Here is a 22,258-nt window from a genome sequence, read left to right as displayed (position 1 = left end):
CATTATCACGCATGTATCTCTGCGCTGGTTGCCAGCCTAGTTCTCATCCAGAGAACTGGTATTACTAAACTGAAACAGTTGTCTTCAATTAATTTTTTCTCCAGGTACCAACAATACAATTCTCCAGTGAGGCCTTGTTCTCTGCTCTGCAACCTGCAGCTTGACAGTTGGTGGAGGTTTTCTTACAAGGCACCTGTTCCCTGAAATCTTTTATGATGCTGAGCCCTGTTTTTTAGGCATCTTTGAAACAGTTGGCTTTATATGTTTGATTTCCATAGCCATTAACTCCATTAATTTCTGGAGAGGGGCTGGATTGTTTCTATTCTATTTCTACAGTATTCTGTTTATGATCTATTTAATTTCATACTTGTCTACTTATTGAAAACATTTCAGGTTTTCAGAATATGAAGCGTATTAATAACACAAAAGTAAATAAACAAGTATTCAGTGTTTATCACTACAAAATTCAAAGTAAGATTTTCTAGGGACATACTTAAAAGGTCTCTAAATACTCTTGGGAAGAATTTAGAAAGTTTGAGTCCCTATACCACGTGGGTCAAACTTGTGCCATCGTATTGCCGTCATGTGATGCATCTGCGGAGCTGGGTGGACATGGCCTACATGTGATGCATCTGGCCAGCGGACTGCGAGTTTGACACCCCTGCCCTACACCAATTCCATTATTTAGAAAAACTGTCTCTAAAGGAACGAAAAAGATCAGGAAAATAATTGTGACAGAAAAGTAGTAGTGGGAAGTGAACTACCATTTTCCTTGATAGAATTTGGGTTACAAAATATTATATGACTTGGAATATTGTAGGTATTTCGACCCAGATTAATCGGATAATTTGTAAGAGTTTTTTTTTAACTATAGGAGATTGCAGTGTATAAATTGTGGATTAGCCTGATTCAGGATTGTTCCATTCTGCATAGAGGAAAATACTTCAAGTCTACAGCAGGTCATTTAAGTGAACATACAAAGCATTCCCTTATTAGCAAGTAGGTGCATGGAGTGGGAAACTACCAGGAATATTGTGTTTGCCTCATTTTGGCTGTGTTCCCAGGTGAATTTATCTTTATGCATCAATTTTGGTATTTTCCTAAGAAGTCTCAGAATTTCACAGAGCTGATTATACAGTAATAGTTACTAGATCAACTTAGAAACCCGAAATATGTTTGATTAACACCAAAGTTATTCAATATCTTCATTGGATTAGAAGTGAAAGAAGTAGGAGCAAAAGGACTGCAGGTGCAGCAAAAGCAATTTAAAATGTATATTATTAATAGATAACGAAGTACGGTAATAGTGAGAGAACTCAGATGCAAGAATTGGCATTACTGGAACTGTTATAGACCCATGTGGTTTGAAATTATGTCGAACAATCATAAAATTATGCAAAAGTTCAGATGCCCATTAGGTGCCATCTATGATTCTGTACTGCCAATTAGCGACTGTTCAGATTTTTGCAACCCAGATATGAGAGACTTATATATGCAAGCTAATATTTTTTTCTGTTTGGAAGTTCAGGGCAAATATAAGGAGTTATCAAGAAATATTTGATTATTCCAGGAATAGTAATCCTGAAATATCATGAAAAGTAAAGGAAAACAAACTTCTACCCAGCAGATACTATCTTATAAAGAAAGAAGAAATCCAGAAACACAGGAATTAAATTTTGTACAAGAAAATTTTCAAAAGAACTATAAGGTCATTTACATACCTTAAATTAAGTTAATATTTTTCATGAAAAACCTCCAGTTATTTTATTAAAAATTGATGAGTGTCAGAAAGTTTGAATCACCCAGCAGTTTTGGAAATTCCTGCTTCTAAGTCCTGCAGATGTGAGAACTGATTGTGGAATTTTCTTCCCCAGAAACTTTTGATATTAGGAGGCTTGTTGGAAAGCCAACTGGAAACAGAATTGTTATAGGAAATGAAAATCCAGATAGGTGCTTTCCATGTGACCATAGGATCAAAGACATTGCAATTTTTTTTTTAAAAATGATCTGTGTTGCTACTGCAAATAAGAATGATTTCAGTTTTGTCTTCAGAAAATGGGATCAATATTTTTGCCCAGGAAAAACTTGATTTGTGGACGTGCTTGCTTTCATCTAAGAAGATAGAAGCCTGCAGAAAATGTTGAGGCCTGTATAAGTTGGCCTCTTCATGGACTGTTGCTTTCTGGTGGTAAAATAGCTTGTATAAATGAGACTGTGAGCTATACTGCCAAAGCTGTATACTCCCAGAAGGCTTATTCATAATTGACAAGGGATCAGAGTGAATAAGATCCACTGGAGGATGGAAGTAATTCACTTTAGTAATCTGTCAAGAAAATAAATGTGTATTTAACAACTAGGTTAATGTCAACATGATATTGGAAGATGATTGCCCAGAGACAGGAAGTTTCCAGAGGGCTATAAGGGAAAAAAATGCAACTAGGAGAGTGGCACTGTTCCTTTTGGATTAAACCTGAAAAGATACCTTGCTGCCAATATGACCAAAAATAAAAGTTTGATGTTGCAAATTATTTGTACCATCATTATAGCCATGAACCTGGATAAACCTTATGCCATTAAATGCCAAAACGGAAGTTTGATATTCTAGAACTCACTGAAAAGAAATACAGTAAAATAGGTCACTTAACATGCAAAGACCATCAAATCTTCTGACAAGAAAATCATAGAAGAAATAAAGTAGCCATCAAAGGGTGTCAAAGGGTTGGATACAACTCTACAAAGTGATAGAATGATCTTGATTCTGGTCCAAGACAAGCCAATCAATATTACTGATCCAGATCTATGCTCCACCCACAGATACAGAGGAAGTGGAAGATTCCAACGGAATATAAAACTTATAGGAAAATGGAATGCTAAAGTTGGAAATCAAATGATAATGAAAAGTAAAATATTTGGCCATGGTATATAAAATGAAAGAAATATATTTTTGGAATTGTGCCTAGAAAATTCAGTGTTTATCACAAATACCGTCTTCCAACAACCTAAAAGATTACACTAAATATGGGCATCATCATATGGCCACCATAATTAATTAATTAATTATATACACTGCAAAGCAAGATGGGAAAACTACTAACTTATCAATTGACGGTGGCTTAGATCATGAACTTCTTGCAGAATTGACATTAAAAAAAACATTATCAGTCAAACCTAACATGACCTCAGGAATATTTAATATGTAGTGGTTATGAATGTATTTATTTGATTTAACTTGATATTTAGGGTGCCTAAATAATTCTGCTCTGAAATTTATGAGATTATTAAAGATAAGGCAAACAAAAACATTCCAAAATAGAAAAGCAAAAGAAAGTGAAATAACTATCAGCTGTTCTGCTGAATATAGCTGAAAAACAGGAGAAAAGCAATAGGCAACAAAGAAGAGGAAAATTTATGCAACTAAATGCAGAGTTTCTGAGAACAGCAAGATAAGACAATAAATTATATGTAAATCAATAGTGCAAGGAAAATAAAGATAACAATTGAATGGGATTTATATGTGAAAAGTACAGCAACGGAGGGAAACTTTTATGCAAAAATAGGTACAATAAAAAACAAAGGCAAAGATTTACTGGGAAATTTTTTTTTAAAGAGGAGATGCTATAAAAATAAAAAAGAACTATACAGAACAAATATTCAAATCACGAATACATATGAAAGTTAAAGTTTTATCCCTGAACTAGACCCAGATCTTCTAGAAAAAGACTGGAAAGTGAAGGTAAGTATGAGAAAACATCACTAATAATGAGAAGGCAAGAATTGGTGAAATACCAGCAGAACAATATTACAGTAGTATGAGGTTTTGCTTGTGGTTTATAGACAGGTATGGAAAAGACAAAGAGACTTGGAAAGATTGCTTTATATTCAAAATGGGCAGTACTAAAGAATGTGCAAACTATAAATCAATTGCACTTAGCTCACATGCTAGCAAGATAATATTCCATATCTTTCAATCCAAATTTTATTAATATATGGAATGTGTATAAGCTGGATTCAGAAAAGGCAAAGACACTTGAAATTGCAAAGTTAATATATAACAGAAAATGGAAAAGGCCAGGATGCATTTTTTTCAAGATGATATAGCAGAGCTGAAGCCTTTGATCCGGAATCATTCCAGCTATACACAAGTCTCAGGTCATTGATTCCCCTGATATAATTCAAAATATTTGGCCTAATTAGCAACAAGATGCTAAGGGCTTCTTTGGATTCTAAGACATTACCTTTGTATTGCATATTATCCATGGAAAACAGCTATAGTAGCAGATACTTTTTGTGATAATCAGTAGTGTTATCTGATTCAAGCTTAATATGACTTTTGGAATCAATGAAGCAGAATTGCCTGCCTCAAAGACTATTTCTGATCACTTTTTTTTCAACATATTACTTCTGCTGACTCAGAGCCACAGGCAATAGTAGACTTCATATAAGACATTCACACAGCATGCCCATTAGATTTAACCTATTCTTTTCAGAGAGAATGTACAACATTACAGATATTAATTCTCTATGTTGACAGAATTGTTATGGTTGTGCTGCAATTTGGCACAAAGTACTGAAGAAAAGATGAATTAAGCATCATTAAATGCACAGAATGTATAAAACGGTCTGCATAGTAGCCAAGTCAAATTCTTTAAATTTTTGTAGTTGGCTGGGTGGCTGGCTGGAATTCTTGCCAGAAGAACAAACTTTTCTAGTGAACAAAAACTCACTAATTGCTGCTCCAGTGCCAGGAATCTGGAAGAGAATTGAAGTTAATATTAACTCCAATTTAATATTTATGAATTTAGAGGCCAGAAGCATTTAGTTGATATAGACTGTAATTCCATCATTCTCAGACTTCCACTTCTGCCAATCTTATAGGTTTTACGCTCATCAATTGTTTTAGAAAACACACTTAATAATATGTTATGTAATATGTAATAATATGGTAACAATTAGATAAAAATGCCCTGATAAATTAATAACAGATAATACTTCACTGTTCATGGAGGAAAAGTTTGCATAATTTGCTTAGAAGTATAAATGTATTCATATGACAATCAGTATCAACTATTCACAAGGCAATAGGGAGATAGAAGTAAATAGTTCAAACCCATTTTATTATGTTAAAAATCCTCTTTCACCTATGCCCTGGGCCCACATAACTAATTATAGCTTCTGGTTTCATATGGATGTACATGGATGACCATGTGACAGCCGTGGCAAGGGGGGCGTTCCACCAGGTTCGCCTGGTGCGCCATTGCGCCCCCTATTGGACCAGGACGCCTTGCGCACAGTCACTCATGCACTGGTGATGTCTCGCCTGGACTACTGTAACGCTCTCTACATGGGGCTTCCCTTGAAATGCACTCGGAGACTGCAGTTGGTCCAGAATGCGGCCGCGCGGGTAATTATGGGGAGTACAAGGTACTCCCATGTGACACCTCTCCTGCGCGAGCTGCACTGGCTTCCTGTGGTCTATCGGGTGCGTTTCAATGTCTTGATAACGATCTTTAAAGCGCTCCATGGCTCAGGACCTAGATACCTGCGGGATCGTATTCTGCCCCATACATCCCTGCGACCAATTCGCTCACACAGAGAGGGACTTCTCCAGGTGCCGTCCACCAGACAGTGCCGGGGGGCGGCGCCTAGGAGCAGAGCCTTCTCTGTGGCGGGCCCAGCCCTGTGGAATGACCTCCCCCCGGATATTAGGATTACCTCTGACCTCCGCGCCTTCCGTGTAAAGCTCAAGACCCACCTATTCCAAGTAGCTGGCCTGGCTCAACCATAGTTTGATGATATCGCTCCTGACGGGTTTTTTAATTTTGTGATTTTATTTAGGGGATTTTAAACTGTGATTTTAATTGTTTCCATCCATCTGTCTACCTCCTCCACGTATATGTCTATTTTGTGTATGTATTGTCCATATTTGTATTTTATATTTTTTTTATTGTACGCCGCCCCGAGTCCTTCGGGAGAGGGTGTGGCTAACAAATAATTTATTATTATTATTATTATTATTATTATTATTATTATTATTATTATTATTATTATTATTATTATTATTATTATCTGAGAATAAACTGTACTCTAATTCTCCTGATTTTATTTTTTTAAAAAGTTTCTCTCATGCAAACATAGTCTGCATATTCCACTTTGATAATCATCATAGTTTGCAAGCTTTGTCAGAATCACAACCAAGATAACAAGTGTGAATGAGACTGTTAGAAAAGACAATTAGAAACAGAAACCACAGAGAAATAGAGTCAGATATCTTGATCTTATCAAAGCAAAAATAGGCACAATTTGCATGGGATAGACCTTGGGGGATTGGGCCGAAAAGTGCTGCCTAGGAAGTGGTCAAATAAGAGAGAGCATAGTCCAAAGTTGGATAGTGGGCAGGCTAGAGTTCAGAAGAGATCTTCTCTATATCTTGGTGCTAGAAGAGATGAGGAGAATTGTACTTTCAAACTTGCAAGATTAGGTTAATACCTTTAACCTTACAATTCAGTACAATTAGCTGATCATGTCGGGTTTTTTGGGTCAAATCTACGTGGTAAGGCTAACAGAATATAAACACTTGCAGCCTTACCTGAAGCTCCCATATTCACACAATTTTCAGAAACAGTATTAAGGGTCACAGATCAAAGGTCCTAGATCTATAAACATTTCATAAATTTCATTTTTTGTTGAAAGGAAGAGAACTGCTTGCAACTAGTAAATAGGAGAAACAGAAGCTCACATCTTACATAGAAAAGAAGATCCAGAAAAACCGAAATAGTAGTTAGCTGGTGTGAAAAGAACAGACAAAAAGCTGCACATTATATAGCAATGAAGGAGCAGGACAATAGTCCTCCAACAGCATATGTATTTTAGCCAGGCTAATCATCTGTGCATAAAGATTTAAATCTGAATAGATGATTTTGTTTGTTGACTATTTGTGTTCTTGTAGTAACAAGTTTGGATTTTTTTCCTCTTCACAAAATCATAAAATAGGAAGGATTTAGATCATTAAGCCCAGTGCAGGAAACCAGACTTAAGGCACTACTAGCTAAGGCTTCTCTTGAACCCATTTATTGATGGGAAACCTACCAACTGTCTAGGTACATGGTTCCATTCTCAGGCATACTGTATATAGACAGCCTATGAGATGGCACAAAATATTTTAGCACCACTTGTTCTGTCTCAACAGTCTAGCTCTTTCTGCCTCTTTACCTTTAATAGGGAATAAATTAAGGAAAATGATCCGTGGAATTCCTGATGGGGGGGGAGTGACATCACCAAGTGCTTTCCCTAATGCTTTCCTCAGCAGAGGGGGTGGGTTTTGACAAATGGTTAGACTCTCAGGCTTAGCCATCTATCAAACCTCCTCCATGAGATGGATGGAGGCTTCCTGCTTTCTACAGCTTTGCTGGGAACCCCCATTCACAGCATAGATGAACTCGGGTTGAGATGAAAGCTCTGTCACAGGGTTGTATCTTTAGAGAATGATTAGTAAGGCATTTTCCACTAGAGAGGATATTTGAATGAGCCTTCAAACTGGTCTCCCTGTTAGAAATTAGATATCACTTCTACTGTTTTATATTTTACCTTCCTGATGACATATTAGACTACATGAATGATAATGTGTTGCTCCACTGCCAGTGTGCATAATGGGAAAAAGGAGCAATCAATATGATGCTTTTTGTCATCATACTCTTATTAACCATGAAATAATTGGATTTTACACATTGTAATGCCTTGCAAACGACAGTCTCTGGAAGGGTAATTCCAGAAAACCTCATACATTGAATGATTTGTCACTGTAAGTCACAAGCCATTGAAACAGAAGCTCACACATATCTATGTTGTAAATTTATTAACTTGTAGCCAGGCTGCCATGGTTGTTTTTATTTCAATTATCTTTTAGCTGGCCAGAGTAATGCATTCTCTTGTAACGCCGTCAACTTCTGTTTAATAGCCAGAAAGATTTGGCAGGATCTCAATAGGGATATTTTGATTTGATTAAAATTGTTAAAGTTTAACCATAACAATAACATAACTTTTTATCTCTTTTTAGTTATAATTTATGACGATTGCTTATCAAAATATAGAGTTGACCTTGCGGAAGATATGTGAGAGTCATTAAGGGGGAAACAAAAAGGAAGGCATTATGGAGAGATTTTGAGAAAACCTGTCTAGTGTTTGTCATAGTCTAGCAACAGAAGAAGAGTGAGAAAGAAACTCAAAATAATCCCACCTTAGTTTGCTTAGTATGAGTAGGGACATAGAGAAGCCTGAACAGACTTTCAAGATTATGTTGCTGTATAAAAATAAATTAAACTTTCTGGGAATCCATGTGTTGTCTGTTTCTTATCTGTCCAACATCAACCTTCTTTACTAAAGATTTATTGCTAATAGTCTCAGAGATCTAACTGGTTTGTTTGAATTAAAAATGTTCATCCATTATTGCTACACTTAACTGATCTTTCTTTATTTCGTTTATATATCATGTTCATGTTTTAATCTTATGTAACTGTGTTTCTATGCCTTATGTTATTTAAGGCAGATCAATGACTGAAATAAAGTACTAATCTGATTAGCTGATTAGCTGAGCAAAGCAATAATGTAGTTTATATATTCTAAGGGTTAAGGTGGCTAATCATCTAAAGTAATTTTGATGTATTATTGAAAAGGATAAATGTAGGATAAAAATAATGAATAAGTATAATAATTTGTAATTAAGTAAATGAATTAGGAGAAGTTGCATAGTGAAACGTACTATTATGATGATGTTATTAGTTCTTGATGAATGTATTTTTTATGTACAGTGAGAGCATATGCACCAAAGACAAATTCCGTGTGTCCAATCACACTTGGCCAATAAAGAATTCTATTCTATTCTATTCTAAAAATTCATGAAAGATAATGATACAACAAAATGATTCCTAATCTTATTTTAGATTATTTTTATACAAAAATAGTTTTTTTTTGACTTGTCAATTTTTAGGAGAGATAAGAATTGCTTATAAAAATCACTCTTTGAGAGACTTCATGGGCACGTTCCTATAGTTTTCCTGACAACAGTATAGTAGTGCTTGATAGTGTCTCCTGCTACTGCTCCTCCTCTTTAAGTACTAGCCAAATCCAATCTTGGAAATCTTTTTGAACAAGTATGAACAAGGTCAGCTAGGCCATATAATACATTTGCTAAGAAAATGAATTGTGAATCAGGAATTTTCTAGTACGCATGACAACCATATTATGAATTTAGAAGTTGACGTGGAGCAAGACTCCATACATATTTGTTCTGGAGAAAAAATATGGAATTTTGAGAACATGTGATGTTCACAGGTAGGTCTTGTCAATTCACCAAATGACTGTTACAGTGGGCACAATTATTTTTAAAGCTTTTATACATTTAGAAGGCAAACTGGTTACAATCCTATCCTCATTCCTCATTTGTATGTTCTAACAAAGTCATACATGACCTGAGACATTCTGGTAAATAAAGGAGATCTGTTCATAGGCTTTTGTAAGATGCCAGTTTCCTAAAAATAAATATAACTAAGAATACATATGTACTGTCAAATAGGGGTGGGAGTTAGGTAGGATCAAGAAATGTATCCAGGGAACCACAATAGACATTCCAAAATTAGACAAGTATTTTCTTTCAACTTTAGCTTTTCCTCCAAAATATAAGGGCAATAATGGAATAGAATTATTGAAAGAAGTGTTAACTCAATCTATATTTTAAGGATCTTGTCCCATCGATGCTATTGGGAAAAAAATCCTTATCAGAGAAATGAACATTTCCCTAGGACAGTGGGTCTCAACCTTCCTAATGCCGTGACCCTTTAATACAGTTCCTCATTTGGTGACTCCCAACCATAAAATTATTTTATGTTTTCCGTATTTTTTCAAAAATAAGTGTTTTCCAATGGTCTTAGGCGACTCCTGTGAAAGGGTCATTCAACCCCCAAAGGGGTCCCGACCCACAGGTTGAGAACCACTGCCCTAGGACTACTTAGATCAGCCAAGGTAGAAGCTGAGGAAGTAGCTTTTTCCTTTTTTTTTTTGCTGCATTCTCCCTATTAATTGATTTTTTTTGGATAAGCATTTCCACTGACTTCTAGAATCCATGGTTCCAAACTAAACACATTCTATTTACCCAACTACCACTGGAATAATGGTAGTGGTTTCTGCTGGCGTAATGAGGCAACCTCCTGCAAAGAGAAAATCTGCTCTAGGAATTAAGACCCACCAGAACTTCTAATAACTTATTCATCTTACCCTCTATCAAAAAGCACTATAATTGTTCAACAACTCTTCCAAATGTTTTTTTTTTCTTTGAGGCTGCTATTGTTCCTAAAAATATATAGTAGAAAATCTTCCTCTTAATCTTTTGTTAAATGCAGGAGGGACGGATGATTGATTTAGGAAGTGTATAATCAAATCAGTAACAGATGTACATCAAGCAGGAAGTACATTATTAAAGATTTTCTCCATGTTGTGTGTCTGTGTGTAAAACTGATGCATGTAAAAGGTGCAGCTGATATTATTTTGTTATAAACTGGTATATTTTAACACTGGCTAACAATTATACATAATTAAGATTTGGAGTCTATACAGTAATCACAACCCAGTGTAATAGATTGCATCTCATAATTTTGTAAAAGAATGACAATGATGAGAATGAGAGAAAATAAAAGAACATAAATGACTCTTCACCAGAAGAACAAACTGAAAGTCCACTGTAAAGTAGCAGCACTTGCAAAGATAATACCACTGATTGCAGGATTTGGGGGGGTAGTGTGGTGCATTATCTAAGGCCCGTAATTAATATTTTCCTGTGTCTCTTAACATTCAGCTGTTCTAAACACAGGGGTGTTATTAGAAGTCTTCAGTTTTCCAAAAAAATGTAAATAAGAGATCTAAATGGTTTTGATTAATTATTTATTTCTGTGTATCTTTAAATTGTCAGTTTAGGATCCTTTTTTCACATTAAATAAAGAGCATCCGGACGCCTGCATTTAAAAAGAATCCCGCCAATCACCTGCATCAGCCAGTATAAACTAAAACACAATAAATGTCCTGGATATAATGGAGAAGGTGCTGTATCTCAAAGCTATAACAAATATTATTGATAAGATGTCCAAGTAATTACCAATCGAGATAGATACAGCATAAAACTTTAGGCCTTACAGTTTTTCCCTCACAGTTTGCTCTTCTGTCTCTCTCAAAGGTGAATGACAGAAGCTGTAATGATTTTTAAATACTGATCTGACAGCCAGTTCATGAGAACACACTGATAAATAGAATTTATCAGTCATTCAGGTCATTCTTACTTGATGAAGGGTCTGTTATCCTCAAAGCTGAAGAATGCATAGACATAAAGACAAGAATGTCAGCATTAGAATATAATGACAAAAAGATACCATGTAGGTAAGCAATCAAACAAGTTCATCTCCAATTCAAATCACAGAAAGCTAGAGAAACAATTAGACAACCAGGTTGAAAACTAACCTTTTTTAAATGCCATTAAAAGATAATGTTTTGGTAGCCTATCAAAAATGTGAACCACCAAGGAAAAAATCACCAATGTTGTTTAATTAACATTTCTACAGCCTTTAATACGAAGCAATATTTTTGCAGCTGTACTCTTTCTGCCTAAACATTGATTTTCATGCCCTGCTTTTGAAATTAGTCATTTCAGAAACAAACATACTATAATATGAAAATAACCACGCATGACAATTTCTTTTTTAAAATATAGCATGAAAATTATGATCTGCATGAATTTTTGAATAAAGGATGAAGCTGTAGTTCAAAAATCTTGTTTTCCTTCTCATATCTATTACTGCTGAATAGATATTTTCTGGAAGTGTAGGTGTCTTTATAGCAGGGAGGTATGTAATCTGTGACAGGAAAACTGACAAAGAATGAGGTTGACTATAGTCCACTTTATCAGTTACACAGAACGTCATTTTCCCAACCCCCAACAAGCTACATCTGTGTGTGTAAGTTCCTATCTTAAGTTAATACTCTGCATCTGAATAAGTGGAACAAAAATCTCTATAAACATTTATGCCATGATCAATGTATTATTCCAAATACTGAGGGTTTTTTTTTTTTTGCTGAACCTATTTCTCCATCAGCTCTCTTAAACAAATTACACTACACTGATCATGCTAAAGTAATTATACAACATAGAATAATAGAATTGGAAGGGACCTTGGAGGTCTTCTAGTCCAACCCCTGCTTGAACAGGAGACTCTATACCATTCAGGACAAATGTTTGTTCAATTTCTTCTTGGAAACCTCCAGTGAATGGAGCACCCAGAACTTCTGGAGGAAAGCTGTTGCAGTGTCTAATAATCAGACACTTACTGTTGAGAATTCTGAATGATAATACCTATTATAATTTCTGAATTATTTACTGGGATGCCTCTCATAATTATCATTTAGCGAAATTGAGGTATTAGAAGGAATAGATGAGACTTCTGAGTTAAAAAGTCAGAAGCATTTTCTTACCTTTCAGCTGTTTGTTAAATTTATTATTCATTTATTAGATTTATTTCTCACTTTTTCTACAGGAGTTTAAGGTGCTGAATATTGTGTTGTACCCCATTATTTCCACATAATAACTCTGTGAAGTAGGATTGACTGAAGGAGATAGACTGGCCTAAAGTAACTTAGCCAGCTTCCATGGCTGAGACTGGACTTGAAACTCCCTACTCCTAGCCTAACTCCTTAACCATTACACTGATATGGTACATCAATTTTTAATAGTATACTGGTTTGATATGGTACATATCAATTGTGAGCAACTCAGACTTGTTTATTGAAATGGGTGTCTATAGAAATCGAATAAGTAAATAAATAAATTGCTTCTGTCAAGATGAAAAATTGCTAGTTCAAAAGGAAAGGAATTCACAATTTATTATAACTCCCTAATTTAAAAGCAAAGTACACAGAGAAACATTAAGACAAAAAACCCCAAAGAATTAAAAAGGAAGACAAATAAAAACAGAAACAAACAAAAACATTCCATTTCTATATATGTGTATGAATACATATGTGATCTCAAGGAAAAATACAAACATTTTAAACATGCCAATTCAATCATTCTTAAAAGTATAACTTTTATGCAGAGAAACATCATAATCTTTTAACGAAAAATTGTCAGAAATCGTGAGCAGATTTGCTGAAATCTATTCTTGACTGTAAGATTCTTTAAAGCTCTTTGCTGACATTGTATTACCTACCAAAACAGCTTCCACACTTTTAAATGTAAACCAAAGAAAGATGAAGGACTTCCATAATGGTTCCGAAACTGTAAAATCTATGGCCATGTCTAATCTGAAGCATTTTTTTTCTATATTGGATCTAAACAGCTCTTGGGGTATGTTTCATCAACTTCAGCTGTTTGCTAAAAGCAGCTATTTCTGAACAGGGTTTAGCTTCAGTTGTTCTTGCTTTACTAATTCCGCTGCTTAATTATTATAATAAGTTATAAGTGATGTGGCCCTTGAAATGATGCAAAAGTATCAATTCATTATTTAGCTTCTAGAATTGTCAATTGTGTTGCCATTTGAAGCATTATTACCCATAGTTTTAAAAAGGAATCACTTACTGAGTAATCACATGGACAGTACATTTTGATACTTACCATTAAAGACCCATCACAATAACCCAAGTCTTAAGAATGTAGATTGGTGAGCTATCCTATCTTTTCTGTATGATACTTCAATATAAGTCAGACTGTCTTTAAAGTTTGACTGACAATACTATATTTTTATCAAAGGACCTTTTTTGTTCTAGTTTGTTTTATAGACATTGCATGAAGTCTGAGCATAGTAAACTGCACTACTTTCCCAGAAGTACATTACTTAAAAAATTAGTAATATTACCCACCAATGATGGCCAAGAAATATGAAGTTTGAAATGAGTCAGGTGAGTGAAACCTTTTACATGGTTTCAAGCTATATAAAAGGATTTGAATGCACCTCTCTTTACACACACAAACACAGTCACAAAACCTGAAAGGTAATTAGAAGAGCTTCTTTAAATAATTTCAAAACTACTGTTCCTGGGGATGGAAGGATAGACTTTCTGTTTGTCTTAAAATAGGATTCCTTAACCTTTTGCACCTCCATTTAGTATAATCTTAAAGTACACACACCTCCTAAATATGTAAACACCAAAATGAACACAAATGAACAATGAAAATGATACAATGAAACTTTGGGAAAGGTAGATTTATTTTACCTATGCAACTAAAAGACTCTTCAAATCTCCTCTGGACTCTATAAGAGTGGTACATCTCATAGCTTAGGAGATTCTGCCTTAACAGAATGTGGAATCTTTGGGCATCATCCAAGTGTATACATACAAGCATTTCTCATACTCAAAGTCTGGACCCTCAAAATACTCAAGAGCTCATGAAGTTCATTTACAACAGCTATTGTATCTACTCTGTTCACCCAGAATAGGAGAAAAGAGACAATGAGATCAGATACAACACCCCCAGATGCAGGAAAAAGATCACTGTAAATATTCTACTCTCATAGAATAGCCCAAATCATATATTCCAATAAAGAGAAGTTCCCTGAAGAAGGGCTCCATCCTGAGTCCAAAAACTTGGAATAGTAAACCCCTGTTCCTGGTGACTGACCCAGATTGGATCTTGCAATTGTAAATATTGTTTCTTCACTGGAAATGCCAGACAAATCCTTTTATTAACTCACGTCATTTTTATCCAACCACTCAAAGTATAATTAAGAGTTCTGAGATGAGTAGGAAAAAGAGCTACTGTGACAACTTAAGGGTTGAGTTCGTAGGTGCTTGCAACAAAAAGGGACCTAATTCAATTTCCTAGGTTGAGTAAGAATTAATTAGTTGATTTAGAATTAATCTCTATTACCCTTGCAAGTCATGCAATTTACACCAAAGTAGAGGATTTCTCAGTCTTGATTCAGAAGCAAAAGTATGATAGATTCTGTCTCTAAGGTTGAGCTTACATACATAGTATATAGCTGATCTGCAGGCAAACAAGATCTAATTTGAATCAGGAATTCATGAACTGGATAAGCTTAAAGTATTGACTGATCTTAGAATGTAATTATCTGCAATGAATACAAAGAATGGGCACTTTAGAGAAGAAGATTGTGGAGGTGGGATAGTGAAGTAGGGTGATACTGAACACAGAAGAACATCTCAATGGCAGTAGCAGTGATGCTGTGATTACACAGAGAATCAGCAATGGTTTTGGAGAAAGAGTTTGATAAAAGAAAGAGTAGTAGTAGTAGTAGTAGTAGTAGTAGTAGTAGTAGTAGTAAAAGGATTTTAGCCATGAGTTGAAAAACATGGAAAAACTTAATTCTGCTTGAACTTCCTTTAGATTTCTCTGTGAGCAAATTACTTGTGTTTGCTCTCACTCTGCAGTAGTGGCAAAAGACCACAAGCTCAGTGGAACAGTTCTGTATCCTAAATAATGAACCTATGGCACGGAGAGCCATATTTGCTGGCATGGCAGCCCTCAGCTCTGGCTCACATGTGCGCACCGGCCAGCTGATTTTCGGCCTGCCAGAGGGTGGGGGAGGCCGTTTTTTCCCTCCCCAGGTTTCAGGAAATCCTCCGAAGCCCGGAGAGGGCAAAAACTCCCCTCCTGCATGGGGGGGGGGTTGTTCACGTGCATGCATGGGGGTCACATGCATGTGCGGGAGGGGTCACGTGCATGCATGCACATGACCCCTCTCGCACATGCATGTGACCCCCATGCATGTTTGTGCGGGAGGGGTCACGTGCATGCGCAGGTGGGTGGGTACACACGTGCACAATTTTGGCACACCTATAAAAAAAGGTTAGCCATCACTGACCTAGGCTCTGCCTACTCTTAGTTGCCTTGTCCTTTGCTTCAGTGAGTTTTGGTGGGCTGTCAATGTCCTCTGGGGATAAACATAATGGGCACATAATCTAGTCCAGTATTTTTCAAACTTGGCAACTTTAAGATATGTGTCCCAAAGATGCTTTTTGAAGAATTTCCATAGACACTTAAGATGCGTGGACTTAGTCTCAGAATTACCTCGGACATAAAATAGATGGAATTTCTATTGCACTGTCTCAACCACCATCTTGATATGTTTTTTACATATTATATGAACACTACCGATGCTATGTCTGTGCAGAAATCCAGATTCAAGGGGCAATATGTGCTTCAGAGAGCATGCAGACATGCACAGAGCATGTCAACATTATTTTAAACAACAATATTATTGACAATACTATTTTAAACAACGTCTTCTCCCAGAATTGCATATCAGCTATGAAGGAAGCTTCGAGGGCTCAGGAAACAGCTGCAATTTTGAAGACCAGCCTTATCTCTTCTTTGGTAGACCACGGGAATGATATTGACATATATTTCGACTTGAGGCAAAGCATTTCACAGAATCCTACCTGACATTCTGGTTCAGTAGTTAGATAAGCATTGGCTGGATACTCTGTGATAGCAATTAGATGGCTAGAGTGGCCTACTCTAACATTGTACAGAAATCAGTCAGCTAATCAGTAGTTCACTGTCAAACTGTAGTTAAGACGGAGTGACTATACATCTAAATCCTGGGCCCTGCACTTTTCAACATTTCATTATGTAAAATAATATGTTTTATCTAAATTGTTATATCATCATAACTAAGATATAGAGGAAGTTATCAAATTTGCAGTTGTTTCAAAATTGAGGGGGAGAACTAATATCTTAGAAGAGAGGAATCCAGAAGAAGGTGATAAAAATGTAAAAGGATTAAATTTAACAAATGCAAAGTTATGCATTTAGGAAACAGAAATCAAATGTACCAATATAGTCTGAGTGATATCTCATTAAGTAAAAGTACTTGTGAAAAAGATCTTGGAATAGTATCGATTACTAACTAAATATGTGTCGGCAGTGTGATGTGGCTGCAAAAATGTTAAACTTATTTTAGACTGCATCCAGGAAAGTATAGTTTTTCAAATCACAGGAAGTAATTGTTTCACTTTATTCTACTTTGGTCAGGCCTCACCTCAAGCACTGTGTCCAATTCTAAGAAAAATTCAAAGAAACTGGGGCAGAAATCAAATTTATAAAAAGAAATTGCAAGAGCTGGGAATAGATAGCTTTGAGAAAAAAGTTCATAGGTCGGGAGGCTATATCAATACCACACAGATATCTGGAAAGAGAAGTTTGGATTTTCAAAAAATGTCCTAACTGGAGTTTGACAGTAGAACCAATTAACCAATAAAGTTGCAAATTCATTTCAGGGATGATTTATTTTGCATTCCTTTTTTATGAGCAGGGCATTGGGTACCATGGAATTGTTTGCAATTCTGCTTTTAAAATGACCTATTTAGGAAGTTCTACCCATTTTCAGCTCCTTATTAGCAATTTCTGCAATCTACCCTGTTAATCATGACTATACATTTATTAAAATTGCCTTTTTATAAATCTAACCTACACATATGATTATGCTGAGCTTTAGTTGACCAAAAATTAGAATATTTAACTAAATTAATTACAATTGAGTCAAGAATAGTTAAACCCCAAATACTTTCCTCCATCCTTTTGAAGGAAAACAATGGCATGAATGTCCTAAAATGACTGTGTTTTGCAGCTCTTGTCTCCCAAGGGAAATTGGGGTAATTACTGAGTCTATTATCTTGTGACTCAATCCCAAAGGTACCTGATTAGTCTAGCTGAAGAAAAAATAATACAGAAACTTTATTCTGTAAAACAAACTAAACTGAATGTTCTAAATAGATATGTATCCCTATCTACCATAAAGAGCAATCTGAAGAAACATGTGCCTTCAATTTCTCTTTTTTTTAAATCACACAGACCTACCAGTTGTGTCAACATTTGTCAGCTAAACTAAGATTCAGAGCACGTGGAAGAAAAACTTTGCTTTAGATTAACCAATGTGATCTAATATCCAGCTCACAATTTTCAGCTACTTCAGATACTGAATGTAACATATAATAATGTGACAAATAACAACAACAGTGATGGTGGTTGGCATTCTTATTTTCCAAGTTTGAACCAATTATTTTTACAGATTTAATCTAGTAATGCTTTCTGGGAAAAGTAAGTTATACAAATTATGCGGCTGTGGAGTACTTTGAATTTCAAGACAAAAAGATATTTTGGACCATGCAAGGCTGTATAGCACTTCTCTGCAACTCCTTCAACCAAATAAGTTGTTTCCCGTGATCATAAAGCAGCTGTGGAGGGCAGCAATGTGATGTTGGGAAAAGATACAGCTGCTTTAATGAATTGCAGACAATTGTTGGCAACACAAGGCAAGACAAGAAACAATGGATGGAAACTAACCAAGGACAAAAGCAACCTAGAATTAAGGAGAAATTCCTAAAGGTTAGCGCAATCAACCAATGGAATAGCTTCCCTTCAGAATATGTGGGTGCTCCATCAATGGAGGTTTTCAAAAAGAGACTAGACAACTGTTTGTCTGAAATGGTATAGACCTTCCTGCTTGAGCAGGGGATTGGATTAGATTAGAAGATGTCCAAGGTCTCTTCCAATTCTATTATTCTATGTTCTAATTGCTACATTTGCAACCAGTGTGCTCTTAAGCTCCTTTTGATTCTTTTGGCTGCAAGGCATTGCATCACGCTAAGAATTTTTCTTGGTACAAATCAGCTTCACTGGATAACAGACAGAAATGGATGTAATTTATCTGACACTGCACATAATTTTATAAATCTATCTTCTTCCTTACATCTTTTAAACCAAATCTTACAGCCTTATTTGGAAAAAAAGATTTTTCTGCCTCTGATAATTAGGCTGACATTTTGTTGTACTTTTAATCTATACATTGGTTTTTATAAGTAGTGATCATTATGAGCCTGAAGATTTTCCAGGAGGGGATTACAAAGAGAGTATTCTAATTGCAGCAGTGTTGTTTTATAATCACTAGAAATTGGAAGGTGTTTACAGTAATTATTAACCATGATGACCCATGATTATGGATCAGCAGCAATACCAAGAGGATGACTCTTGACCTTCAAGTAAGGTGACAGGACAACCAGGGTGGGAAGTCTGCCATGACATGCGCCCATTTCTATCTTTCTTCCCCAGCAGATAAAAAACCAGATCACATTCCAGAAGATGGTCATCACATCTTGCTCCCCAAATCTTATAAGATCTCTCTGTCAATGATTGTATGTGAAAAAGGGATAAGGCATCAAATTGTCTATGATTTGTTCTTATGCATCTACATACCTACATATTGTTTCTACTTAGAAAACTATTGTTATTAAATTCTTGTCATTAAACCTATTTTTTAACTCTGGAAATTTTAGGAATGCTGGAAAGGGAAGTAGATTAGAAAGATAGAAGTTTCCCCCAGATGTGTATCAAAGAAGGTAGCACACAAAAAAAAATCAAGCTAAGAGATTATTATCCAACTCAATGAAGCTTTAAGACAATAGATCCCAATTTATGGGCCACAGACTCATGGAGGGCTTGAAGAGTATCACAGATCAGCTGTCCTCTTGAAGTTCTCTTCAAACATTTATCTTCACCTTCCCACAAAACACACACACACACACACAAAATGAAGACACGGGACAGAGGTTTGTATATGCTCACTGACAAGAATGATGGATTGATTCTTTTTCTCTTGCTTTTAAAAGAGAAATCCTTCCATAGGCTGAGCAATTTCTTTTCAAATAGCAAATACAGACCATCAATTGCCTTTTCAATCTATTTTGCCATTTTAAACATTTTTTTTTCAAAAACAGCTTCAGTATGTGCTTTCAACAGTTTTCCATTTTCTTTCTTTCAACAGTAATCACTTGACATTTATGTGTCCAAATAATCACTGTAAGGGGGAGGGAATAGAAGTAGTATCTGTTGTGCTGCTGAAAGAAGTCATCAGATCTTTATACATATACAGAGGCATGTATTCGTGTGTGTGTGTGTGTGTGTGTGTGTGCATGCACCCACACACACACACCAATTAATCTGCAAGAGTATTTGACAATAAGATAGTGGTCTACATGAGGAGAAGGAATGACCACTTTACAGGATTTACTTTACAAGAGTAGCTAAAGGTCTGAAATACCCGTTCCTTGCTTTTTCTTCTAAATATCATTTTGGAAAGTATTTGTAAGTGTCAGAGGAAAGATGCTACAAAGTTGGTAAATTCCCTCATGAAAGGCAAGCAGGTTTTTGGGGGGCGGTGGGGGGGGGTAATAATCTCTGATAATCTTTCTGACACAGTTTGTGTAATGTCTTTCTAAATACTAGTTTTAATAATATTTTTAGATAATTGGCTGGACTTTCCTCTAATATTAAAAAAAAATCTGCCAATTTTGTTTTATCCAAGAGGCTGTTATTCAAAGTATTCATTTTTTAAAACTCTGCTCATGATTTGTTTCTATTTTGGTTTATTTAAACATAAACCTCCAAGGGCCATAAAATCAGTCCAACAGAGAAGCAGAAACAGACATTCAATATATTATTACACCGTAGAAAAGTGGGCCAGAGGTTAGTCTTACTAACACTGAATCAAGGGGGGGGGGGAAATCCACCCGTGCATTCAAAATATTGCAAGCAATATGAAATCAGCAACATAAAATTATTTCCTGTTTCTGCATTCATTGCTTCAACATTCAGTACAAATTATACTGTTACCTTAAATGGCAGCCACATAACTGCCATACTATATATAATTACATGACCAAAGTCTCGCAAGGTTTCTGAATTCTTACACAAAATGTTGAGAAATACATTGCTAAAATGTCAGCAAACTCCTAAGGTTTGTGATATGTTTGCTATTTTTTATTATTATTGTTCTGACACCTACGTCCATCATTTGGAAACATTACTGACCCTCACTATGGCTTTATGAAAAAGAAAATCCAATGTGCTTGCTATGCCTGAATATCACTTACCTGCCCTTCACCCCAAAGCAAGACATTAGTGTGAAAAACTGAATAATAAAATATGGACACTAATGGGATGGTTTAAATCCACAGTAAATTGGCTGCAGTTAGTTTAGTTATTTAATTGTCTCTGCATTTAGTTCTCCTCGACACCCTTAATTTCACTCAGGACATAAGTACAGTGTGAGGACACAAGTGTCTTAGTTTGGTACTCCATTGTGAAGTTCAGCTGGAAACAATAAAGAAAGGGGGGAAGGATTTACTTACTTGATATTGTCGAGACACCCTGATTCAGGTTTCAGAATGGCAGTATGATGAAACATTTTATAAAGGGCAATTCCAAGGAAGATTACATTAAGCTGAAATAAAATAAAATAAATAAAATAAAATGGCAAGTTATAAGAAGAAGAACAAGGATGAATCTAGGTTTCTTTGATTTGGTACAACCATTTATGGACTATAAAAGTTCCAAAAGCAGAGAGAAATGCTCAAGACTGAATTACTTGTCCATACCACACCGTAAAGTGAATCTATGTTCTAAAGCACAGGTCTTCAAACTTGGCAACTTTAAGACTTGTGGAGTTCAACTCCCTGAATTATCCAGCCAGCTCTGCTGGCTGGATAATTCTGGGAGTTGAACTCCACAAGTCTTAAAGTTGCCAAGTTTGGGGACTCATGTTCTAAAGAGTAGATGCCCCCCTGAAGATTAAGAACATTTTTCTGACAGTATATTTAAATAATTATTCATTTTATATGGATGAATTCTTGTCCTGTGACTTTCCTCCTCCAAGTCTGAAGAGGAATAAGCTGATATGTACTCAATAAGAAATAGACTTGACTATGCCTTTGCATTATCCACAGCTGATAAAAGTCAACTGGACTTATTAGTTTGCATGGACAACAGAAAGCTTTTCATAGAAAAGCAGTAAATAAAAGTCACAAAACTATGCCAACCACAATAAACTTGTTTTAATAGTTTTTCTAAAAGAGAAACATGACACATCGGGTGTTTATCCTTATTCTTCAAGCATTATTAGGATTGATATATAAGACTCTGTAAGACTGAACCAAAACAGAATGAAGTAACTCTGTATGTAGGACACTGAAAATAAAAAGCAGTACCATAAAAATAGACAAAGCAGATTTCAATAGACAAGATAGAGATATCCTCCTTACATTACAAGAGCTTTGTTTCTATATATATATCCTGAAACATTATGAAAACCAGGCAATTTCAACATATTTAACCACTAGTTTGGTGTATGTCACTAAGATCATGGTTTAAAAAATGTCATCTTTAACTCAGAACAAACCAGATTTAGCATCTCTGCTCAGTAGAAATTTT

General features: G+C 35.6%; 1 protein-coding gene across 1 annotated transcript in view; it reads right to left on the bottom strand.

Annotated features, from left to right (window-relative positions):
• Positions 1–22,258, bottom strand: part of ADGRL3 (adhesion G protein-coupled receptor L3) — a 586,346-nt gene that overhangs the window by 92,210 nt on the left and 471,878 nt on the right. The window contains exons 19-20 of the mRNA XM_081943236.1: positions 21,181–21,335; positions 11,322–11,348 (exon numbers count right to left, since the gene is read on the bottom strand). Coding sequence (XP_081799362.1) covers positions 11,322–11,348; positions 21,181–21,335 — 182 coding nt within the window. The remainder of the gene's footprint in view (positions 1–11,321; positions 11,349–21,180; positions 21,336–22,258) is intronic.

The sequence above is a fragment of the Natrix helvetica genome (genome assembly GCF_964273705.1).
Source record: "Natrix helvetica genome assembly, chromosome: 2".
Lineage (NCBI taxonomy): Eukaryota > Metazoa > Chordata > Lepidosauria > Squamata > Natricidae > Natrix > Natrix helvetica.
Note: the sequence above shows the minus strand (reverse complement) of the source record. Positions and strands in the feature narration are given on the sequence as shown.